The 22,022-nt window shown below is 48.8% G+C and overlaps 1 protein-coding gene and 1 long non-coding RNA gene across 6 annotated transcripts in view; one reads left to right on the top strand and one right to left on the bottom strand.

Annotated features, from left to right (window-relative positions):
* The window catches only part of LOC110300105, a 14,955-nt gene extending 11,545 nt beyond the window's left edge, over window positions 1-3,410 (bottom strand). For both annotated transcript variants that reach the window (XR_002378547.2, XR_003837740.1), the window contains exon 1: window positions 3,356-3,410. This is a non-coding gene — a long non-coding RNA (uncharacterized LOC110300105). The remainder of the gene's footprint in view (window positions 1-3,355) is intronic.
* The window catches only part of Nav1 (neuron navigator 1), a 249,457-nt gene that overhangs the window by 168,514 nt on the left and 58,921 nt on the right, over window positions 1-22,022 (top strand). Inside the window, exon 1 of one of the 4 annotated variants that reach the window (XM_021170154.2) lies at window positions 8,488-8,735. The exons of the other annotated variants lie outside the window; for them this stretch is intronic. Coding sequence (XP_021025813.1) covers window positions 8,683-8,735 — 53 coding nt within the window. The 5' untranslated portion in view covers window positions 8,488-8,682. Of the gene's footprint in view, window positions 1-8,487; window positions 8,736-22,022 lie in introns of those variants that run through there. 4 annotated transcript variants of the gene reach the window in all.

The raw sequence follows: 22,022 nt of genomic DNA, 5'->3' as shown, positions 1-22,022 counted from the left end.
CCCCCCCCCCCCCGCCCGGGTGTCCTAGTAACCTACAATTGAGCTGCTGAGTTTTCACTGGGTGTGATGACGTGCAATTTGGCTGACAATCAGGGAGGATAGGCATCGAAGAAAGCTGTTGAGATGGGTATGGCTCTGCTCTACCAGCCCCGCCCACCTGTCTCCCGGTCCATTTGTCTCTCCTCTTTAACTGCCAGCCTCCTCCTTTATTCCCCAACCCATATGTTTGGTGGTAAGCCAGCTGGGCTTCCCTGTGCCTGAAAGCTGAGATCGCCAAAAGAGCACACATTTGGAAGTTTGATAGGTTGGGTCAGATCTCACCTCTGAGGCTTCAAGGAGAGTTGTTTGTTCTAAGGATAAACGACAATATGGGACTAGGATTATTGTTGGAAGGCAAAGAGCACAATGTATATAAGGTACCTGGTATGCAGTAGGTGTTCAGTATATGTAAGGTACGTGGTATACACTAGACGCTCGGTAAATGTTTATCCCCCTTCTCATGTTTGACTTTCTAGAACTCCAAAGCAACACAAGCCATCTTTGAAATAGAATTTTCCTGCTGAGGTGGCAGTGCTTGTTTGCCACACTTATCATTTCAAAACCCCCTCTCCTCGGGGAGCCTTCCTTAATTTCCCTTCGTTACAGTGGGATTGCTATCTGACTCTGGGCTGTTCCAACCCTCGAGTGCATACTTTATACTACGGTAATTTGTGCTTTTATGATTCCTTGACAATTGTAAAGGAACAGCTTATGAAACATTAACATGGAATTATCTCATTTAATCTTAACAACAGTATGAATTCGATATTCTTTACCTTGATTTACAAGCTAAGAAACGGGAACTTGGCCTAACTGGATGGTGGGATTCCCTAGCTTCACAGTGGCAGAACCAGCGCAAAGCCCAGACCCCCCCCCCCCAGCTCCCATTCCAGTCTACCACTGCCTTGCTATGTGTATCTTGTTTTCCTAAAACCTGGGAACATGTCACAGGAGGGGTCACAGGCCTTCCACTGAGGCAGCTGCTTTCCCAAGACAGAGACCATGGCTTCTCCTGTCAGCAGCTTGGGTTCTCAGGCCCTGCTGCCGAACACCCAGAGACCCTTCTGGCATGCCCCTAAACAACCTCTCCATCTTCCTCACTTTGGGGAGCCACAAAGTGGCCACAGCTGGGAGCTCTGGGCCAGGCAAAATGAGCAACCCAAGCTTCTGAATGTCTGTCCTTGTTTGACTCCCCACTCAAAGACTTAGCTGTCCCAGGGTATTCCCGAGGGGCCAGCTCAGGCCCCTGGGCTATCAGATGTCTCTGGCCAGGCAGCAAAGGACCATTCACTGCAGCTGAAGAAAGACCAGCAGACCAACTAGGAGGTTTACCCACCAACCTCTCTCTTCAGGAGGGTGCACCAAAGAGGCCAAAGACCGTTATTCTTGCTTCGAGTTCCTGTTGACAGAGGTGCAGGCACCAAGAGATGCATAGAAGTCTGGATTTGAAAAGCAAAGCAGAAAAGAGAGCTCCAATGCATGTGGCTATGTCAGGAATGGATAGACACTCACTGAATATAGGTGGCAGGCTCATGGAGAGAGGGTCTGAGAGGACGCCATCAGAGCATGTGCCACAGATAGAGCAGAAGCTCAGTGCATACCCAGGTGTGGGAGGGGGCATCTAAGCGCTAGCGAGAGGTGGCTGGACATAGAAGCAATGTGTGTGCAAGGTCGCCTGAGGATGCACAGCCACCTATTCACAAGTCTTTACAGGGCAACCACATAAGCAGTGTCAGAGAGGAAGAGGGACTTCCAGGAGGAAGTGAATGATTTTGCACTTGATCTAAAACAGGAAGAACAAGTGGAATGTGGCAGCCCTTGCTTCTCCCCTGTCGGGTTTGTATTCAAGGGCTCTGAGTTCTTCCCCTTCCTGTGTGGTACCAGCAGCCTGGAGACAGAGACCCAGCTCCCACCCATCCTGGCTCTTCACACTCCTTCAGCTCCTCTTCTCACTGCTCCTATGCTTCCTGCCTCAGGCTTTCTCCACTGCCCCACCTGACTCCATTCTCAGACACTGTAGGTCTGAAGGCAAGGGGCAGTTCAGGACTAACACTACATACACATGGCCACACGTGTGGCCATACATGGGGCCAGAGGGCTGCTAGCAGCAGGGGTCCCCAGGGTCACTGATGTTCCACTGAAGGTTATTAGGCGAGGGACAGGATTTAGCTGGCTGTCATTTCCCTTTCCAACCCATAATGAGCTTTGGAAGAAGGGCCCTGGGGAGAGCTAGTGGTTCCATGAAGTGAACTTTCTCCAGATGTCCCTGCTTTCTGGAGTCAGCCCGGGGCAAAGCACTCCCATGTGTGCTCTCCACCCAAAGTCCCCACTGCCCTCTGGGAGGCTATTCAGCTCACCAGCACACCTTCACCAGCACCTACCATAAGCTCCCTTTTCTTGGGAAGCAGAGTGACAAGTCTAGGGAACATTCATTTTCAGTTCATTTTCATTTTCAGTTCAATTTCATTTTCAGTTTGCTATTTCCTACTGCCCTGGGATGTTACCTCGTCTGTTTTTGCTTCACTCTAAAGAGCGGGATGGGGATGGTGCCAATGCCAACTTCATGATATTTGTTTATGCAGTCAGTGTATACCTGATAGGGTATCTGCTGCATGGGAGCCACGGTGGGGTGGGTACAGGAGAGGAAAACATTGGCTCATACAGAATGAAATGGCAAGCAAATACACAAACATTAAAATATAACCTGAAATAATGCTGCGCTATAAGGAAGAGCAAGGTCGAGCGGTGAGCAGTGGGTGTAGGCCAGATGATGTTGTAGGGCGATCAGGAAAGCTTTCTTTGCTCCAACAAACAGAAGAGCAGAGCGATGTGCAAAGGCCCCAAGGCAAGAGTAAATATATGGCCAGGGAGCCAGAAGGAGGTCAGTGCGGCTGACGCAAAGTAAACAGAGGGCAGCGTGGTCAGAAATGAGGTCAGGCGTTAGCTAGGGGCCGGGTGGTGGGCCATGATGAGGGAAAGCCACTGGAGGACTTCAGGGAAGGGGTGATGCACAGGGACCTCAGGGACCCCAGAGACACCAGAAAGTGTGACAGGAGACCTCTGCAGTAATACAGTAGAGGCAGAGCATGAGGGGGTTTAGGACCAAGTTAAATGATACATGTCCAGTACACACGCATGGTCATACACACACTGGAATTTACCCAGTGACGCCCTCCTGCACATCTCTCACCCCCCACCCCAGCTCATCAGGCACTTGCTAGAGCAGCAACCTCTCCCACTGTCCTTCCTCCTCCCTCCCCAGCATCCTCTGCCTCTCTGCAGGGATGGCAAGTGAGGCCTTACCATGCTAGCTTACCATGAAAAAGCTGTTGAGGCTCACTTCTCTCCTGTTCCCAACTGCTGGGGTGGTGGGAAAGGCGGGGCTTGGCAAAGGTTATATAAATATTTGCTGAGCAGTAACACAGCTGGGTGCAGGGCCCCTTCCTTCAGCTGGCTCCTTTGCCAGCCTAGGGAAATCTCAGCTGGGACTAGAGACTGGCTTTGGAACTCTCCGTGCGTGTGCATCTGCTGACTCTCAATGCCCCCATTCAAACCAGTCCACAGCCTGATCTTCCATACCTTTCAATATGAGTCCCATGCTGGCCCTATGGAGGGAGCTGGCCAGAGTTGATAACCACTGTCTGCAGAAACCCTAGTCTAGGAACCAAGAGACTTGTGTGCATAGGAATTCCCCACACATCATGTACCTGTTATGGGCCGCATCTGTAGGAGGGCCTGTGGCTGGCCATGATGACCTTTCAAGTCTTTTCAGCTCTGATTTCTGAGTTGGATCTGGTCCAGGCACCCTGGCACCGCCTCCCAGAAGGGCCTGGAGGCAGGGTGGGACATTGAGAGAGAAGAAAAACTCATTCTAAGAACTACAATAGACCTCAGACATTGCCAATAGGTCAAGCAATTCACTGGTGATTCCTGACCTAGGAGTGATATCATCGTGGCAACACCTGTGGGTAGATTTTAGATTACCTTAGGCCCCTCTCAACCCTCCTGACCATGAATGATCTGAAGAAAGTATAATGTTAGCTACCGGGTCTTAGATCACTAGGTTCTTTGAGAAAAGAAGCTGGAAACCATTTTTCTAAACATTTCTCTCAAGGTCGAACAAAACCAAATGAATTCATCAAGATTTAGAAGTCACTGAGCAGTCTGAGGTAGGTCTTTGAAGCAGGATTAGGGATGTAGCCAGAAAATTTCCTAACAGTGTGGGAGAAAGGGTTCACTTATTGCGTTCCCTCGCCCAAATCCTTTCTCTCTCCTTTCCCTGTCCAGCCATTTTGTTATTGTTGTTGTTGTTTAATTCTTTCTCTCTTTTTAAAAATCACTTCACTTTATGCCTGTCACTGCCAAGATACTCCCAGTGGCTGTACATACTTAGGAGGCCGAGACGGGAGACTTGAAAGTTCTGAGCCAGTCAGAGCTATATGCACAGTGAAAACTCTGTCTCAAACAAATGAAAGGGTGGGGGAGAAAGCTGTTACCAGCTTAGCTCAAGTGTATGGAGTAGTCTCTGTGCCTGGCCACCCACAGGACTGGAGGGTGTTATCTGAGGACCTGTGGAGGAGCAGGGGGGTTTCCATTTGAGAAGTTCCGTAGCCTCAGAGTTGGTGAGAAAGAAGCAACCAGGCAGCTCAAGGGACAAAGCAGAAGTGTCTACTCAGCGACTCAGTATGCTCACAGGACTCACCAAGGCAAGCAGGTATGAGGTCAGGCCCCAGATAGGTGACACTGGCCCGCCAGGAATTCGAAGCCAAGTGACCTTAGAATGCAAAGCATGCCAAACTACCTGGCCAGTGGTTTTGGTTTTTTGTTTTTTGGGGGTTTTTTTTTGCTTGCCCCATTCTAACCAATCATACCAATCTTTAAAGTTGTTGTCAGGGATGCAACTCAAAACCTCTATTAGGCACCTTTGCTGAAAAGGAGCCGTTGTCCAAAAGGGCCTAGACATGCACTGGAGGACCTTCAGGATCGTGAGGCAGGGACGGAGAACATAAACCATCCTCAGTAGTCCGCTAAAGGACTCATGCACATGGGGACGTATGCTCTGCTTTGAACGTTTTCCAGTCTTTCCAAACCTCAGTTTCCCCTTGTAAAGAGGCAGTCTGATGGCGCTGGCATGGGAGATAAATGAGGTCATAGCTCCTGAGGGATCTCCGAGGAGAAGTGCCAAGGGAGCACAGAGGGTGTCTATCTGACACACACAGGCCTTTTTCCTCTTACCCTTGTTGGCTGGCAGTTCTTTCTGGAAAAGTGCCTGGTACACCCCCCCCCCCCCCCCTGTGCTCCCTCTCAGCAGGTGTCTTCCCTTCTCTCAGAAAGCAGCCTGCAGAGTCACCCCTACATGTCTCTCTCCTCTGTAGCCAGGACTACAGTATCACCCCCATTCTGTCACACCTCCACGATGGGCAAGGCCAGGGCCTCTTTAAGCACCTGAGTAGGCCCATTGACAGGGAGGCTGTTTTTCTGACTTGACAAAGCCCCAGACAGCATTCCTCTTTCAGCTGCAGTCCAATTACCAAAGTGCCCTGACCTGTGGGCTGAAAATAGCAAGTGCTAATTTGCATGCTATTTATTTAAGTAGTGACTGCCTCTTGGGCCCTGCTTCTTGCCCTGTAAAAGCCAACTCAAGCCTACACAAAAAAACTAGGAACTCCACAAGGTGCAGCTTCCCCTTCAGGGAGGGAGTCTCCTGGTCTGCTGAAATCTGGCAGCTCAGAAAACCATTTTGGGGAGGAGATCCTCAAACCTGGAACCCTCTTAACAAGGACCAGGAAGCTGAGAGCCTTTCCTTGTGGCTAAGCTGCTGGCCAAGACTCGTTCACATTATGGCCTGGTCCCCTAGTCCCTTTGGTGGGGCAAGATGTAACTGGAGTCAGAGGTTGGGTAGACAAGCTGCCGGTATAAGGGAGACTATAAGGCCCTGTGGTCTCTGCACACACAGACTGCACACACACACAGACACACACACACACACACACACCATGCCTCTGAGTAAACTCCCATCCCTTACCCTTCCTCAGATCCTCCCTCCAGCTCTGACCAGAAAGCCACAAAGGAAAGAAAAAAACCTTTATGGAAAGCCTACAGCTAGATTTGGAGAACAATATCCCCTGAGGATGGCATTCTTCTGGCTGACACAGCCATTTTATTCAGGATCCATGCTGGCTGGGGTTAAAGAGAGTCCCTCATGGTGCTGTAATTTGTTCTCCAGATGACCCAGGCCAGCTCCAACACAGCGGTGGGGACAGACCCTTCTGGGATTCTCTCCCTGAGGTTATGAGGAAGGGGAACCCAGGACAGAACAAGGATAGGGAGCCAGGACCAGGGATAGGTCCAGCAATACTAGTTCTGCACTGTGGCAGAAGATCATATTAGAGAGACCAGTTGCCTTGCGTTTACTTCCTGCAAAGCTGGCTAGTGCATCTTTCCCAAGTCTTACCCACCAGACACCTTGGAATATGTAATACAATCTTCTTGTCTCACCGTGCTAGGGGGTAGTCTGAAAGATAGGTGCCAGGATTACTGCAGCCTCCCCCTCTCTTCAGATCTCTAAGTGTTTTTGTAGAACTCAACAATGGTATACCTTTGGTATAAGCCCCCTTCCTCCTCCAGAACTGGGACTCATTCCTTAGAGCTGTAGCCCCAGGTCAGTGCCCTGGGGCAGTCACAGGTATGTGTGTGTGTGTGTGGGGGGGGGAGGAAGGCTTTAAGGGGAAAACCCAAAGCCCATCAGACCTTAGCCAAGGTCAAAAGGAGGCAGGCTCTAGAAATGTCAGTCTCTGTTGCTCCCTAACACTTGTGAAAGCTAAATCTAAAGCAAATGCTATGAGGTCCAAGAGGACAGAGAAGGCTCAGTCCCATGGTGCTGTCCAGACTCCAGATGACACTACTTTGTGGTCCACGGCCATCTTAGTTCAGTACATGAGAAGTGTTCTAAGTTTGTAAAATCTGTATTGATTTATTTTGTGTGTGTATGTGTGCTCATGTGTGCACATGTGTTTGTGCGGGTGTGTGCGCGTCATGGCCTTTATGTGTGGATGCCAGAGCACCATTTTCAGGAGTGTGTTCTCTCCTTCTGCTTTGGCCACCCAGGGAATTGAGCGTGTTCTGAGCTTGGCAATACCACTTGAGCCATTTTGTTGGCCTCCTCGTGGCGCTTTTACAGGAAAAACTGCAGATTCAATTCATCCACTTCTCAAATGCAGTCTTCCTAGCTTGCTAGGTTCACCTCTGGCTGGAGACACAACCATAGAGCCTCTTCCTTTCAAGCTCGAGGACTGGAGGGAGCAGGGGTCCTCTAGCACAGTCAGCCTTCCCAAGGATGGGACCCTTTAGCATGACCCTTTAGGTCATATTGTGGTGACCTCCAACCATACAATTATTTTCATTGCTCTTTCATAAATATACTTTTGCTACTGTTTTGAATCGCAATGTAAATATCCGTGCTTTCTGATGGTCTTGGGCAATCCTTGTGAAAGAAAGGGTCGTTGGACCACAGAGGGGTCGAGAAACCCACAGGTTGGGAGCAGTCGCCTGCCCTATGTAGCACTCTTTTTTTCTTTGACTTAAAAGTAAGGTGTCACTGCTGGGACCTGAGGGCAGAAGAGTCCCAAAGTTTGAGCCCTGCCACCCACCCCACTGTTTTTCATGCCTTCGGTTAAAGGGTTAAAGACAGGTGTCTTTAACCTTAGTAGTCTGCCCTCTGAAAATGCTTCCTGGATAAAGGCGCAGACCCTAGCTTGGGAACTGTGAACTGCACGCGCCACCCCCAACCTGCCCGCATAGCCACTAACGCAGCCAGCACACCTCCTACCTCTTCTGTAGTAGTCCGCAGAATACCAGAAATCTGTTTTCTCCCCACCCCTTACGGGTATTGGAGAGAGGTCACATTATCTTATCCCACCCCTGGTATAACGGTCCAGAGCCAACCTCAAGCAATATGGAGCCTCCTCTGACCTTCACCTTGTTTCAAGGATGAATGTATGCATTCAGTACGCCAATTTTGAGTAATTTGTAAAATCCTAGTAAGTGATGGGGAGTGGGCTAGGAAGGATCACTCTATGGGGAGGCTCTGCCCAGGCCTCTTCAACCCTAACCACGGGTTCACCTCCTTGGCTTCCTGCCCCGGAGACCTGGAAATGCTCAGCAGCTCACGCCCCCTTCGACCTTAGTAGCGCGAGGCAAGCCGCCCACCAGACCCCTGCTGGCATTCAAGGGGTTAACTCAGGAGCAGCCCAGGTGGAGGTCGAGGACCTCAACCCCCTACTACCTCCACACCTTCCGGCTACAGAGGCCGCAGAGGCCACTGAAAATCGTAAAGGCTGCGGTAGCTCTTTGTCTACCTGCTCTGGGCGTTAAAGAGCCCGCTGGCAGCCTGCTTCGCTGGGGCTCCGGACCGAAGTCAGCGACAGAGAAATTGGGCTCTGTCGCTTTAAGTACAGCTGGAGCCGTAAGTACTAGGCCGGCTGTGCAGAAAAAAGGGAGCAGAGAGCCGAGGACCGGTGCGGCGTCCGCCCCTCCGCGTGGTCGCCGGCTCTTACGATTTGGGGTGCCCGCCGCGTGCCAGGTGAAGGCTGTTTCGTGTGCATTTGGTGCTCATCCATTGACTGGCTGACTGAGCCAGGGAAGATGCTTCATCTGCCCCTGCCCAGGTCGGGAAGAACAGCGAATTTTCCCCGCAGGTAAGCCTAGAGTCTGTTTAGGGCATTTCCACTAGCACGGCTCCCAGCTCCTCCTAATCTGCACCCTAGGGACAGAGTGTGGGGTCCGAAATGAGGAGGATCTTGGCCCGGCTCCTCTGCCAGAGCGAGGAGTTCCAGAACCCCAGAGCCTCTGGCTCCCCCCTCCCCCTCCACCCTGTTTGGCTTGCTGCTGTTTGGGGTTGGGGGTCTGGAGAGGTATAGAAAGAGGATCCCAGAGGGAGAGTCGGGGAGTCCTGGACGAATTCAGACAATAGCACAAGTTGATTGAGCTCAGAGGTCTGCGATTTGTAGCTTCGGAGGCTGCTGAGCCAGGTCAGGGTCCTCAGGGACCAGGGTGGGTGTCTGGAGAGGAACCTATAGCTCTGGCCCACTCAGCCAAGGTTATCCCTGACTCTGGGCATTAAATCCAGGAAGAAGGTGGTGGAAGATCTAAAGATAAGATCTATGGGAAAGGGAGAGGCATTGATATTTGTGACTCTACGGCTGCCTGGATCCCTTGCAGTGGGGCTGTGCCCTGGGGACGGGTAAGAAATGAGAGTCCTGTGATTTAAGGAAGCGCGCTGTGAGGTACAGTCCTCTGCTGGAAGGTGAGGACGAGGGAGGAGGATGGAACCTAGAAGTGAGTGTGACCACGGCTCCACTACCCTAAGTCCCCAGAGCTAGCTTGGAGAATGCACCGAACTGAGGGAAATGGCTCATTACTGCGGCCAGTGCTGGGACTATCACGGTTTCCCGAGAGCTTATCTTAGGCTATCATCCCCAGATCTACACTGGTTTCCCTCAGACCTGTGTGACTGGGAATGTTGGGGGGGGGGGGTAGAGGAGTTGACTGGGAGAATCACGTGCTAGGTGCAGTGGCCACACCTACCACGCCTGCTTCCCTAAGCTCCCCTGGGGAGCCCAGCCTTGTCCCCTAGAGACAAGCTCCTGCCTTCTGGTGTTTCCTTGGAGGAATCCCCAAGTCTTAGTAGCTCTGCTTCCCGCAGAGGGTAGGGGAAGAGCAAAGAACTGGCCAGTGCTTGGGAAGGGAGCCCTGTTTCTTTCTGCAGAAGTGTGGACACAGGTCCCAAAACTTTTTTGGCCCCTAACCACAGTCCACAGGCGGCCGCCTTGCAAAGCTGGTAGGATTGTTCCCTGCTCCTACCACTGGCGAGGCTGTTCATGGATCCATTTAGGGTCCTCCGGGGAGGCTTTGGGTGAGACTTTTGGCTAAGGGAGTGCACGGTTCAGTGATCTGGGAGAAGGTGGAAGGAAGGGTGGGTCACAAGCTCTTAACACCACCACCACCATTCTAACTGGATTCTACTTGGGTTCCACATGGGGTGTGCCCTGGAAAAACTGTAGCTTTGCCACCTCACTGAGATGTAGTCTTTGCTTCCCGGAAACCCCAGAGGGCCCGAAGCTCCTCCAAGTGACTCCCAACATCCATCACTGCGTCTTCCTACATCCACCCTCTCTTGGTACAAGATTTCTTCTCCGTTGATAGTTTTTCCTGTCCCCTTCATGGGGCCCATGCCATCCCAGAAAAGTCACTCTGTCCTCCGGCAACCTGGTCTTTGTTGAGCTGAGTTGCCTTATCCTGGGGCCACAGCTGCTGAGTACCTGGCTCAGTTTCTGGGCAGGTGTGCTGGGGGGGGGGTTGGGGGGTGGGGGCGGGACCTGTCTGCCAAAACCCAGAGAACAGAGGTCTCCTTATACCTCCCCAGGGATGGGGCTGTGGTTTCCTCTCCATCCAAGCCCAAGATCTGCAGGCTGAATGTGGATTAGCATCCACTCGCTCTGAGAGAGGGGATGTTGTAAAGTGTGGGTTGGTCCTGGAATTGCTACACTTGAGTTATAAAGCTTAAGTAGCCTGGCTCTAGTCCACGGAGGGGGCGCTTAACCCATCCATGCCTTTCTTTGCTCTGCGGACAGCTAGAAACTTCCTGGAAAGGATGTTTCCCTGGAGCCGGTGGGGGATCAAAGAGATGTTTTCCCTGAGTGCTCTAGCTCCCCTCAAGCCCACAGCGAAGGGAGGCCGTGAGGATGCAGGGAGAATGACTTAATTGGCCCTCACACGATTCACGACCAGCTTTTGATCCGCCCTCAGCCCCATGCCTCCTTGCCCCAAGAGCAGATACCCAGGATTACAGCCTTTGCTCTGGAAGGATCTGTCTAGAGACAGCGTCCTGCACCCCCCTCCCCAAACAATAGGCTCCCCTGGAGAGAACTATTTCCCCCTCCTCTGTCATTCAAATAGGAAATCTGAAGTCCAAGCTTGTAGCCCCTTCAGCCGCCTACATTCCTTCCTAAGAAGGGCCTGCAGGTAGAGCCCGGGAATAGGTGTGAATAATACCTGTTTACTGCCTGCGCCTCACACAACCCACAGAGCCTCGGGGCAAGTCCCTGGGACTTGACTTGGCACACATGCAGTCTCTGTGAGAGGACGGATGCCTGCGAGGGACCGCAAAGCCAACCTCTCCAACTTCTCGTTAAGGGGTTTTATGAGGCTAGACATGCACACCCCAGGCAAACCTCAGTCACCGGCTTAACCTCCTCCTGCAAGACCTCTGCCCTGGCTTAGAAGGGAGGGCCGAGTGCAGTAGCAGGCTGGGGAGTCTCCTTTTCTCAGTATCCCCTTGTGCTCTGAAGCCCTGCCAAGGCTAGGGGCATTATGGACACCCATTTCATCTTCTTGGTCGTGTGGGGTGTTTTTCTTCTTCTTTTTTATCATCTCCTCTCACAAATGAAAAAAAGAGATTGAAAGTAAGTAAGATATGTCCGAGACCACAATGCAGGGACTGACTGACTAGTCTTGTCACCTAGGTCTGTCTTGACTTGAAGCGACTCTAATGACCATGGTTACTGGAGACTGTTCTCACCAGCACTAGGCCAGGCCCCTGGAGATGCTAAATGCTGAAGGTTCTGAGGCTAATTGGAGGCCTCAGCCAAGGCCTTGGGTTAGCCTCAGACTCTGGCAGGAATGTGGAAGGGGCATTTGTATGCTTGAAGTCAACTGACCTGGTGTGTAAGTCGCTCAACTGCTGACTAGCTTTGTGACAGGTCACAGGCTGCTTAGGCTCTGCCTCAGTTTCTCTCTTACTTACCTCCCGGGGTGCAGAGAGGACAGGGAGGTAGCGTGGGAAGCAGAGTGCTTTAAACAAAAGGGTGCACAGGGCAGGTATGGACCAGGTGAGGCCCTCCCACCCACGAGAGACTCTCCGCTCTTTAGATTGTGTTTCTTCCTTTTCTTTCTTTTTCGTTTTCTTTGGTTGTTGCTGTTTTTGTGTTTTTGAGACAGGGTTTCTCTGTGTAGTTCTGGCTGTGCTAGAACTCACTCTGTAGACCAGGCTGGCCTCTAACTCACAGAGATCCATCTGCCTCTGCCTCCTGAGAGCTGCGATTAAAGGCGTGTAACACCATGCCCAGCCTGTTTTTTCCATTTTACCCAGCCCTTTCCAGGTTCTAAGGATGGAGCCTAACAGTATAATAGTCCAAACAGCTCCCTGGTTTAGAGTCTCGGATTTTTCCCTTAAATTCTTAATTGTCTACCTGTAGGTTTTTACTAGTCTAAGTTCTGTGTTACTGACAGTATACTTACATTTTAATGGCAACTCCTATAAATATAGATCTTTTCTTAAAACTTGATCTGTTTTTCAAGCAGAAGTATTCATTCAGCATCTACTATGTGTGATAACTCTGAGCCAACTACTGTGCTGCTGCCAGAGAAACAGCTGAATCCCAGAGGCCTGAGATTACGTTCTCCAGCCATTCACTTACTCTGCAGACCCAAGTGAGCCCTTCAGATGTCAGGCATGATAGTGGGACTCTAACACGGTGCAGCAAGGCAGGCATAGACCCCACATTTCAGAAGCTTGTAGTTGTGCAGTGAAAACAGACAGATGCAGGCCAGAAAGATGGCTCAGTGGGTAAAACCGCTTGTAATGCAGGTCCCATTCCTGGATCCAAGTGGAAGGAAAGAATCAGCTTCCAGAAGTTGTCCTGACCTGCTCTTGCACTTCAGGGTATGCATTCACCTGACGTGTGCATATCAGCACTCCCATGTATCATACATACATATACATGCAGTAATAATAAACATGTAAAAGTCAATGCATCCACATTTCAAACTGTGAGGAATGCAAGAGAGACTGGCAGAAGGATGCAGGGTGGTGTGGAAGGCACACAGGAAGCCGCCATCTTTGGAGGCACCATCCTTGGAATGGCTATGAATGGCTTCACAGGGGAGGTGGCATTATAACTGTACCTGGAAGAGAAAAATAAGACTTTTCTAGAGAGACATAACATGAATTTATTTTGAAAGAGAAAAAGGGTTATGAGGGGGTGTCATCTTCCACGCTGCCTGCTTGGGTCATCAGTCAGTGTAGCTTCGTTAGTCGGACATATTCAACCCCTGAGGCAGAGTCCTTTGAGACTGGTGTCTAATTTTTTTTTCCCTATCCAATCTGAAGAGCATGATGTGACACAAGACATCTGGAAGCCTTGCGTAATGCCTCTGGCTTGTTCTTTTGGGGGCCTAGAGACCAGTGTCATCTCTAGTTAAGTTCAGGGAATAATAAACTGCCCTTGCCCCTGACATTAAAGCACAGTCAGATAATTCTAACTTCAGGGATTTCCTGGAAATGCTCGGCTTGTGTGTGACGCTTTAAACCATAAAAGGCTCCTGATGACTTGGTTCATCTCTGAGAAAGGAAGAGGAGAATTTGAGATATAATCTCACTCTATAGCCCAGGCTGGCCTCAAACTTAAAATCTCCCTGTGTCAGCTGGGATTACTGGCGAGTCCAAGCCACCATACCTGGCTAGGGAAGAAATACTGAAAAGGAAAGAACATCAATTCGTTGTCTCCCCTTCCCTCCCTGCGTGCCTATGCACACGGATATACAATAGCCTGCTCGCTGGGGTCTTTATTAAATGTTGAGCTCAGTTGAGAAATGATCAGTGCAATCCATGGGCAGACAGAGGTATTACAAACTACATTTATAACTTAATTACTACATATGTATGACTTACAAACTACGTTTCCTACTAGTGTGTTTCTGCAGGTGCCATCCGCATGGCAGTGGTTGGTGATCAAAGCAAAGGCAACAGGGGGAGGAAGCCATTTACCTGCAGTTGCTGGCGACTGAGCCGGGTGCTTCATGAGCGTTATCTTGTTGACTGAGAGGCGATGGTGGCCGTTACTGTTCTCCAAGTTTGTGTTCAGGAAGGGAAGGCATTTGTCTCCTGTCACGCCTTGTATATAAGTAGTGGAGCGACTGGTCCCACGTGCGTGCCTCTCTGTGATATGTAAGAGTGAGGGCTTGCAGCATAAGTCAGTTCCTCTTGGGGATGGTCACTTTCTATTAAAAAAAGAGCTGCTAATGAGATTCCCCAATCTCCTGAGAAATCGCACTCCAACAAGTCTGTTTATATCTGATTTCCCATATTGCCTCTAGACATGGAGTTTGTCCGGTCACACAGCTCATAGCGTCTGAGGACCTTTCTTCACGTGACATAAGGGCGTTATTTAATAGTGGTCTTTCAGTGACAACTAAACAGCACTGATAGGATACACTGTAAGAGCTTATGTGCCATGCCAGCTTTCAATGTCTGTTTAACCTGCTTTGGATCACATTTGGATCCTGTAATAGTCGCTCTCCATGGCTGTGATAAAAACACCATGACTAACGCAACATAGAAAAGAAAGAGTTAATTTGTGTTTACGGTTCCAGAGGGCTGAGAGTCTGTCATCATGACAGATGAGTGTTCAGTTGTAGAGGAATAAAGTCCGTCATGACGGGAAGGCATGGCAGCAGGATCAGGACCCTGAGAGCTCACATCCTTAAACACAAGCAGATGCAGAGAAGAAACTGGAAGCGGCCGGCACTAGGCTTTTAATTCCAAAGTCCCTCTCCAGCAAGGCCGCACCATCTGAACCTCCCCAAGTACTCAAATGCGTGAGACTATCCGAGTACCAGAGACGTGTCTCTGTCAAACTACCACAGGTCTCTTCAGGTTGAGCCAAATCCTGTCTGCCGAAGGGTGACAGGTCCACAAGATGGGAGAAAACTCACCAGCAAGCGGTTATTAATTAATGACCTACCCTATGTCAAGAATTGTCTAATTTTTACAAAGGAAATGAAAGTCTACCTATTTATTCAGATCCTCAGTAGAACAAAGTTAACCAGTAAGGGATTTAAGTGCTGATTGCTGACATCAGAAATAATAGTAGCTGGAAATTAGAGGCAAGCAGGTCAGAAATATGAAGGGACTTTAAGCCCAGGCTAAGGAGCATTAAGGGAGCAGTGAGTGTTCAAAGACTGTGGAGAAGTCTGTAGAGAATGTTCTGGAAGAGAGAAGTTTCCAGCATAAAAGAAGAAGGAGGGAGAGCCCTGAGTCCCAGACACACCTTAAAGAGGGTTTATGGCACATTGGGACCAATAGGCAATTTGTAGAGAACTGGTATCATACAGTCCTTGCCACTGTTGAATTCTCAGTGTCTTCGCATTCTTCACACTCCGTGACAGTGCGCCCAGAGCTCTGTGCTCCTATAAACACAGGCTTCCTGTGGAAGAAAGTGACTTTTCAGGCTTGGAACCTTTCCCCCATGTTATTTTAAGTTCTTTTCTTTTCTTTTCTTTTTTAAATTTTTTGAGACAGGGTTTCTCTGTGTAGCCCTGGCTGTCCTGGAACTCACTTTATAGACCAGGCTGGCCTCGAACTCAGAAATCCGCCTGCCTCTGCCTCCCAAGTGCTGGGATTAAAGGCGCGCGCCACCACCGCCCAGCTTAAGTTCTTTTCTGATACTGTACTAGATGGCCAGGTTTTGATCCTGGCGATCTGCCCACTGTATGCCTACTTTTTTAAAGTAGGGTTTTAACGGCTTTAAAACTGAAGGTTTGGAGTTATCACTCAGAGGTCAGCCCTTACCTAACATGAAGGGCCCTGGGCTCAATCCCTAGCGTACAATCAATGAGAGTATTTTACCAGTGGGTCCTTAAGGCAAACACATATTTGGGATTTACTCTCGGGCATCCTGGGTTTCTAAACTCTTTTGCCAGGCTCAGTGACCTAGATGGCAGCAGTGTTCCCCGGATACACATCCTAGACCTTGCTCCCTCGCCCCTTGCTCCTGTATGGAAAAGATTCCCTGTCTCGCAGATACCGCCCATGAATTCTAGGTTGTTATCCTTGCAGTTCCGGTGGTGAGTGTAGCCCACAATGGCCCAGCTCTCAGCAATCAGGATGCATTGTAAAACTTTGAGCTAGCATGAGTGGCATGTTAATTCATTAATTTTCCTCGTGTCATCATTAAGAACCCTCCTCTTCCACTCTTAGAAATTAAATATGGAGGAGGTACAGTAATTATACCTGCTCCCCCCCCCGAATTATTTATAGAAATTGCTTTTAATCTATATACCTGATCTTTGTGTTTGCCATTATAGCCCAGGTGGGTTTTTTATTCTGAGGTCCTTTTAGGAAAACCCAGGCAAAACATCAGCTTGCCTGTGGCTTGATGGCTTCTGTTCCTACCTTCAGTTGTCACACCAGAGAACCTAGAAGCTTCCATCAGACTCCACCCCTGACCTCGAAACCCCAGGGCAGAAAAGAGACCAAGTCTTCTGCTTGAGAAACTTCCCATGAGCCTCTGCAGGAGGGAGGGGAATCATTGCTTAGTCATGCACATGGGAGCTCTCAGGTTCTGAGGCACTAATTCTGGGAACCGGCACAGAGCTAATCATTATAGAAGTAGCTCGGATTCCCCCGAGGGTCCAGTCTCCTCTCCGGGGAAAGTGTTGCTGGTCTAGAGAAGCGGTGAGCCCGTAGGAGCATCCCAAAAGAAGTCCTTGACTTGGTGTCTGGGTTTCAAATACCAATCCGCTCTGGCAAGCCTTGGCTTCGCTCCGTCTTTGTTTTATAAATGCAGGCTAGCTCATTCTAACTCTAAACACTTCCGCCAGTAAAACAGTCCATCCAAATACAGTAACACTGGCCACGATCTCAGTCCAGAGACTCAAGGATAATCAGGATATTTATTTCTGTTAGCCTCACTTCCTTACCCACACCTCTGTCTGACCTTTACATTTAGCCGGGAAATTCAGAGGCAAGGGGGGGGGGAATATATTGAATAGAGGGTGGAATTTGAAGCCATGGATGTCACTCTTGTCTTCCTGAAATGGTTTTCTGCATGTCCAGGCAGATAGCATACCCCTGTAATCCTAGCACATAGGAGGTGGGGGCAGAAGGATCAGGAGTTCAAACCCAGCCTAAGCTATATAAGACCATCTCAAAAAAAAAAAAAAGTTAAAAGTAAAGTTTTGGGTCTTTTGATTTTTGGTTTTGTTTTTTTGTTTTGTTTTGTTTTTTTTTTGTTTTTTTGTTTTTGGTTTTGGTTTGGTTTTTTAATAAAGAGGAGGAAACGAAGAAATGGCTTGAGCGTCGGATGCAGCAGAGTCCCCTGCACGCACCCACTTGCTCCTCTGTCTACTCTAGCTGAGAGCATCTGCACCGGAATCAGGAGCTGCCAAGCGGCTGCTCTGGTGTGCCCGCACCTCTGCTCCTACCATCACGATGACTCCTTCCCAAGATGTGGGTGCATTTCCAAGTCTATTTATGCCCCCATGTATAATTTAATTATTAAATACAAAGACAGTCACTCCTTACCAGAACTATTATGGGATCCACAGAAATGCTGAAAGAGGCAGATTACTGAGAAAACTTGACGGGGGCAGGGAGCGATAAAAAAAAAAACCTTAAAGTTTAGAGGAGATTTAAAAAGTTCTAGAAAGCTATTGTTTTCATATTGTCGTGTATCATTAAAACCCTGTCCCATTTTTAAAGCTGAGGGTGGTGGATACAGCGCACTGTGGATCTGGGCCTGAGCAGCTGAGTTGGGAAGGTGGGAGAAACCCCTGTGGGTTCTAGGATGCTGAGCTGCAGGCACTGAGGTTCGCTGGCACCTTTCTGTGTAATTTGCTGTACAAGGACTTGCGGCTGTGAGGATTTTACACATAATGAGTGCCCGGGGCTCTTCCCTGGGAAGAAAGGACCTTTCTATACTTAATGTAGACGAGGGGCGGTCTGTACCAGAGGAGTTGCAGTGTTTTCATACGGAGGGAAACCCTCCAACTCAGAATGCTCCAGAAGGAGTGGCAGCTGGACCCTGCCAACCAAAGCAGGGTTTGACACACTGTGGTTTTCTGCTCAACACACAAGGTAAAGGAGTTGTTCCTCCTTAACGTGAGATTGGAAAGTGCAGGGTTAGGTCTTCGATACAGCTTATTTCTCATCTTGGCAAGTGGGACCACGGATGTATTTTTAGTGTGTTCATTTTCAAATTCTTTGGAGTGATAATTGTACAGTTTGATATTTACACACCCCTGACACTTGACTGACGTCCAGAGCTACCTCCAAGGAGAGCTATACTGGGACTTTGCTCTCCCAAATCTCAGAAAGGCAGGTGTCAATGTTTGGAGTGCCCAAGGGATGGCAAGGTGGAAATGAATGGAGCCAGTCTCCACCCTGCACCAGAACCTCAGAGACAGACGAACAGGATGGGTTTTGTTGTTGTTGTTGTTGTTGTTGCTGCTGCCAATGGCAAGAAGAAGTGTTCTCCAGAAACAAAACCAGTTTGATTAACTTTCTCTTCTTTTAATTTCAATCTTCCTTCCGCAGACTTCTTTAAAGATTCTGCCAAAAGCTCAGCCTGATCTCAGAACAGATTTCATTCAGAGTTGCCCAGGGTGGCCTTGAATTTGTGATCCTCCTGCTTCAGGCTCCAGAGTGCTAGGATTACAGGCTTGTGCACTAGCTCTGGCTTTCAGGAGACACATTGCAAAGAAGCATCATACACTGACCTTTCAGAGAAGCAGGGAAGGAGCAGATAGATGTCTCACTGAGTATCTACCCAGCCCCAGTCTTCTATCCAGCCTTTACTGGAGGACATTTTTGGTGCTGAAGTGAAGGCATTAAAACACCCAGAGATCTAATACTAACCTTACCCACTGATTGGTTCCATGAGTCAAAGCTTCCAGCCTTAAGCTCCCACCCCCTGGTGTGAGGGCCACCCTGCCAGGAGGTAAGAGTTTGGAGAGACTGCATTTCATTTGACTAGAAAGTACATCAACAAGGACTTTCTACAAACACGCAAAATTGCTATTGTGGAGTATTAGAAGCCAACACCACTTCAAAAAAATGCTTAGGTAGTCATATTTGTGGGGCACTTCAGGACTTCAAAAGTGACTCTGTGAACTGACTCTGTGTACAGGACGTCTGCCTCTCGTTTGGTGAATCTGGCTTGTGTAGGTGGGAGTTTAAGAAGTTTAAATCTTTTCAATTTGCTATTCTTTTCTTCCCCATTCATTCTTTGAGTGTATGGCATGTTATGCCTGAGGCATAAACATGCCTTTTCCCTCCCCTGAACACCTGGTTTCTTTGTACGTTCCTTACATCGCTCACTTATTGCTTAAGCATTAAGGGACCCCCCCCCCCTTGTCTCCACTCCTCTCATTGAAAGCTTTGTCATAGGTGAGAGGTGGGCTTACTTTCGCATGCATGGAAAGCTCGCTGGTGAAAACGAACGTCTTTCACAATGCATTCGTGGGGCTTTTGCTCCAACACCGACCTTTGACCCCTGTACACAATGTAGCATTCAGCTGTCCTGTTCTCTCAAGTGAAAACCTTCAGAGCCCTCAACAAAGATATTTCACCCAGAGTAAGCCGGGCATGAACTAACTGACTTAAGATAAGAAGGCGGTTGGTTTTGAAATAAAGATGAAGGGCAGAGGTCTATAAAAATTACAATGCCCTCCAGGGCCGGATCACTGATTGCCCCTCCCCCCCAAGGCCCGGTTGAAGACTCAGCTTCCTTGGATTACAGAGACAAGGGAACTTTCTCTTCCATGGAATTTCTTAATGGAGTCCTTTGGACAAACCTGCCCAGTGTTCCTTGGTGGGCTTGATAACTGAAAAGGAGGGATCTTAGTGGGAGGAGGGAGCCGTTGAGAATGCAGGAGTCTAGAGGGCTTCTTGAGGTGCAGGTATTCAAAATCCTTAGTGAGCTTTCTGGACTGTGGCACAAAGGAACAAAGGCTTCCCTTACCTTAGGTAAGGTGCTAGGGAGATGGTAACTGGTGCTAGGGAGATAACGGCTTCCTCTTCGCTGTGTTCCCCTCACCGCTGTCTAGAAACATTAAGAGCTTATGAACAAGCTTTGGGTACTTCACCGGAAGGTTGGATGAGGACAGGGAGGCAGAGAGGCGAGGTAGGGCAAAGGCACAGTTTGGGTTACACACACTTTTAAAAACCCATCGCTGAGGATTGCGTTCTGGGGATTTGCGTCTGCCAGTTTCGCAGAGCCATCCAGATTTCCGTGGTGTGAGGACTCTGTTCTTTCACTGTGTCTACCTCACAGTGGTAACTTGCAAATTTTTCCCCCATGAAGCTTTATTTTTGGAGACCACTGTAATTTACATGCTGGGACCTGTTATTAACTGCTAGTTTTATGCTGTTATTGGAAATCTTTACATTAGGAAAGAATGTATGGGCTGTGCTTTGGGGGAAGGGAGGCTCAAATTAAAGGTTACCTTGTACAGTCGCGAGGATCTGTCTAGGATGTGAGAATGGATTAGAAACCATTTGCTCCCCCCACCCCCCTCCCCAAGAAAATCCTGCTGGTCCCTCATGACTGTCTGTCTTCCCAGAGGAGAAGTGCCATGTGTCTAAGGAAAAGTACCTATTTCATGGGGGGGGGGGGATGATCATGTAATAGTTTTTAAATAGCCTGTTTCTGAGCTAGTGGAGCATAAATGCTGCCCCCTGTAAGGGCCACATTGCGTATTTTATAAATGTAAAAAGCAGAAACAGTTGTGCTATATTAAATTTCAGCCCATAATTGAGTAACTAGAGAAGCCTCTATTTAATTAAATCCCACTATCCAGTGTATGACAGGAAAATTTAGTGACCTTCTGTATGACTACTGTCTGGGGCTGACGAGTGGTCACAGTATGTCTTTCAGACACCCTTCTCAGAGACAAGGCCTGGGTGATGGGTGTGCTAACTCAACAGTGCATCTGTAGTGAGTCCTTAAAAATGGCTATGCTTACTTCACACAGGGTTCTGTGGGCAGTAGAAGTGTTTCCCCCAGAAATGGTGAGGCTTCGGGGTCTTAAGAGGTTCTTCTAGTAGGTCAAGTAATTTTACACAGTTAGAGCAGACGCTCCTTCCACCGTGCCGTTTTTAACCTGTTCTGAGCCACTGTATAAGAAAACCTTCCAGAAATATACTGGGGGTTCTATTTAGCAAGTAAATATACAGGGTTATTTATTTACTGATTATTTATTACTTGATTCATTGGTTTTTCAAGACAGGGTTCTCTGTGTAGCCCTGACTATCCTGGAACTCACTCTATAGACCAGGCTGACCTTAAATGCAGAGATCCTCCTGCCTCTGCCTCAGGAGTGCTGGGATTGAAGGCAAGGCAAACACCTCTACTCTCACCTTAGATGGCACTGTTGTTGTTAGTCTAAAGAGGACTGTAAGAAGGAGCTGGGCTGACTTTCCAAGTATAGAAGCTACTGAGTTAAAACATTAGGCAGAAATTAGGTCAGGTGAATGTCCAAAGCTAGAATTTATGATAAGATGAAGAAAACAACTAGCAAATATTGATTTCTGAACTGCCTTCTTTTCTGATACGTACACTGTAGTTGCCATGTCTGTTTGGGAGAAAATAAATTCATATGGACACCGTGATTTGTTTGGAATCAGTAACTGGCATATATTGACCAAACCCTTATCTCATACTCTGTAAGAAGATACTCAGCTATCATAGCTGCCATGATGAGACTCTTGGTACAACAGACGGCAGAAAGTTGAGCTGGGTGTGATAGTGCATATCTGTATCCTAGGACTTGGGAAACAGAGGCAGGAGGATTCTGAGTTCAAGTTCTGTATATGGGATACATCCATAGTGAGTAAAAAGTAAAAGGCGATTTTTTTACTATACAGCAAGTTCTTATCTCAAAAGTGGAGGAGGGGCATGCTGGAGGTGTAGCACATCAGTAGAACACTTGCCTGGGTTCAGTCCCCAGCACTGCCAAATAAATAAGTGAGGTCAAGAGGCACATCACAGTCCAGTGCATGGTCAGAGAGGAGAGAGTCGGGATAAGGAGAACAGGAGAATAGCCCTATCCCTATGGTGAGCAGACCGAAGAATTTTAAGGCTGGTTCAGATGCAGCCCAGAAATCAGAAAGGTGTACCTAAAATGCCCTAATTGGATTAGTGTAT

Source organism: Mus caroli, chromosome 1 (assembly GCF_900094665.2).
Source record: "Mus caroli chromosome 1, CAROLI_EIJ_v1.1, whole genome shotgun sequence".
Taxonomy (NCBI): domain Eukaryota; kingdom Metazoa; phylum Chordata; class Mammalia; order Rodentia; family Muridae; genus Mus; species Mus caroli.
This window is presented reverse-complemented; position numbering and strand designations above follow the sequence as displayed.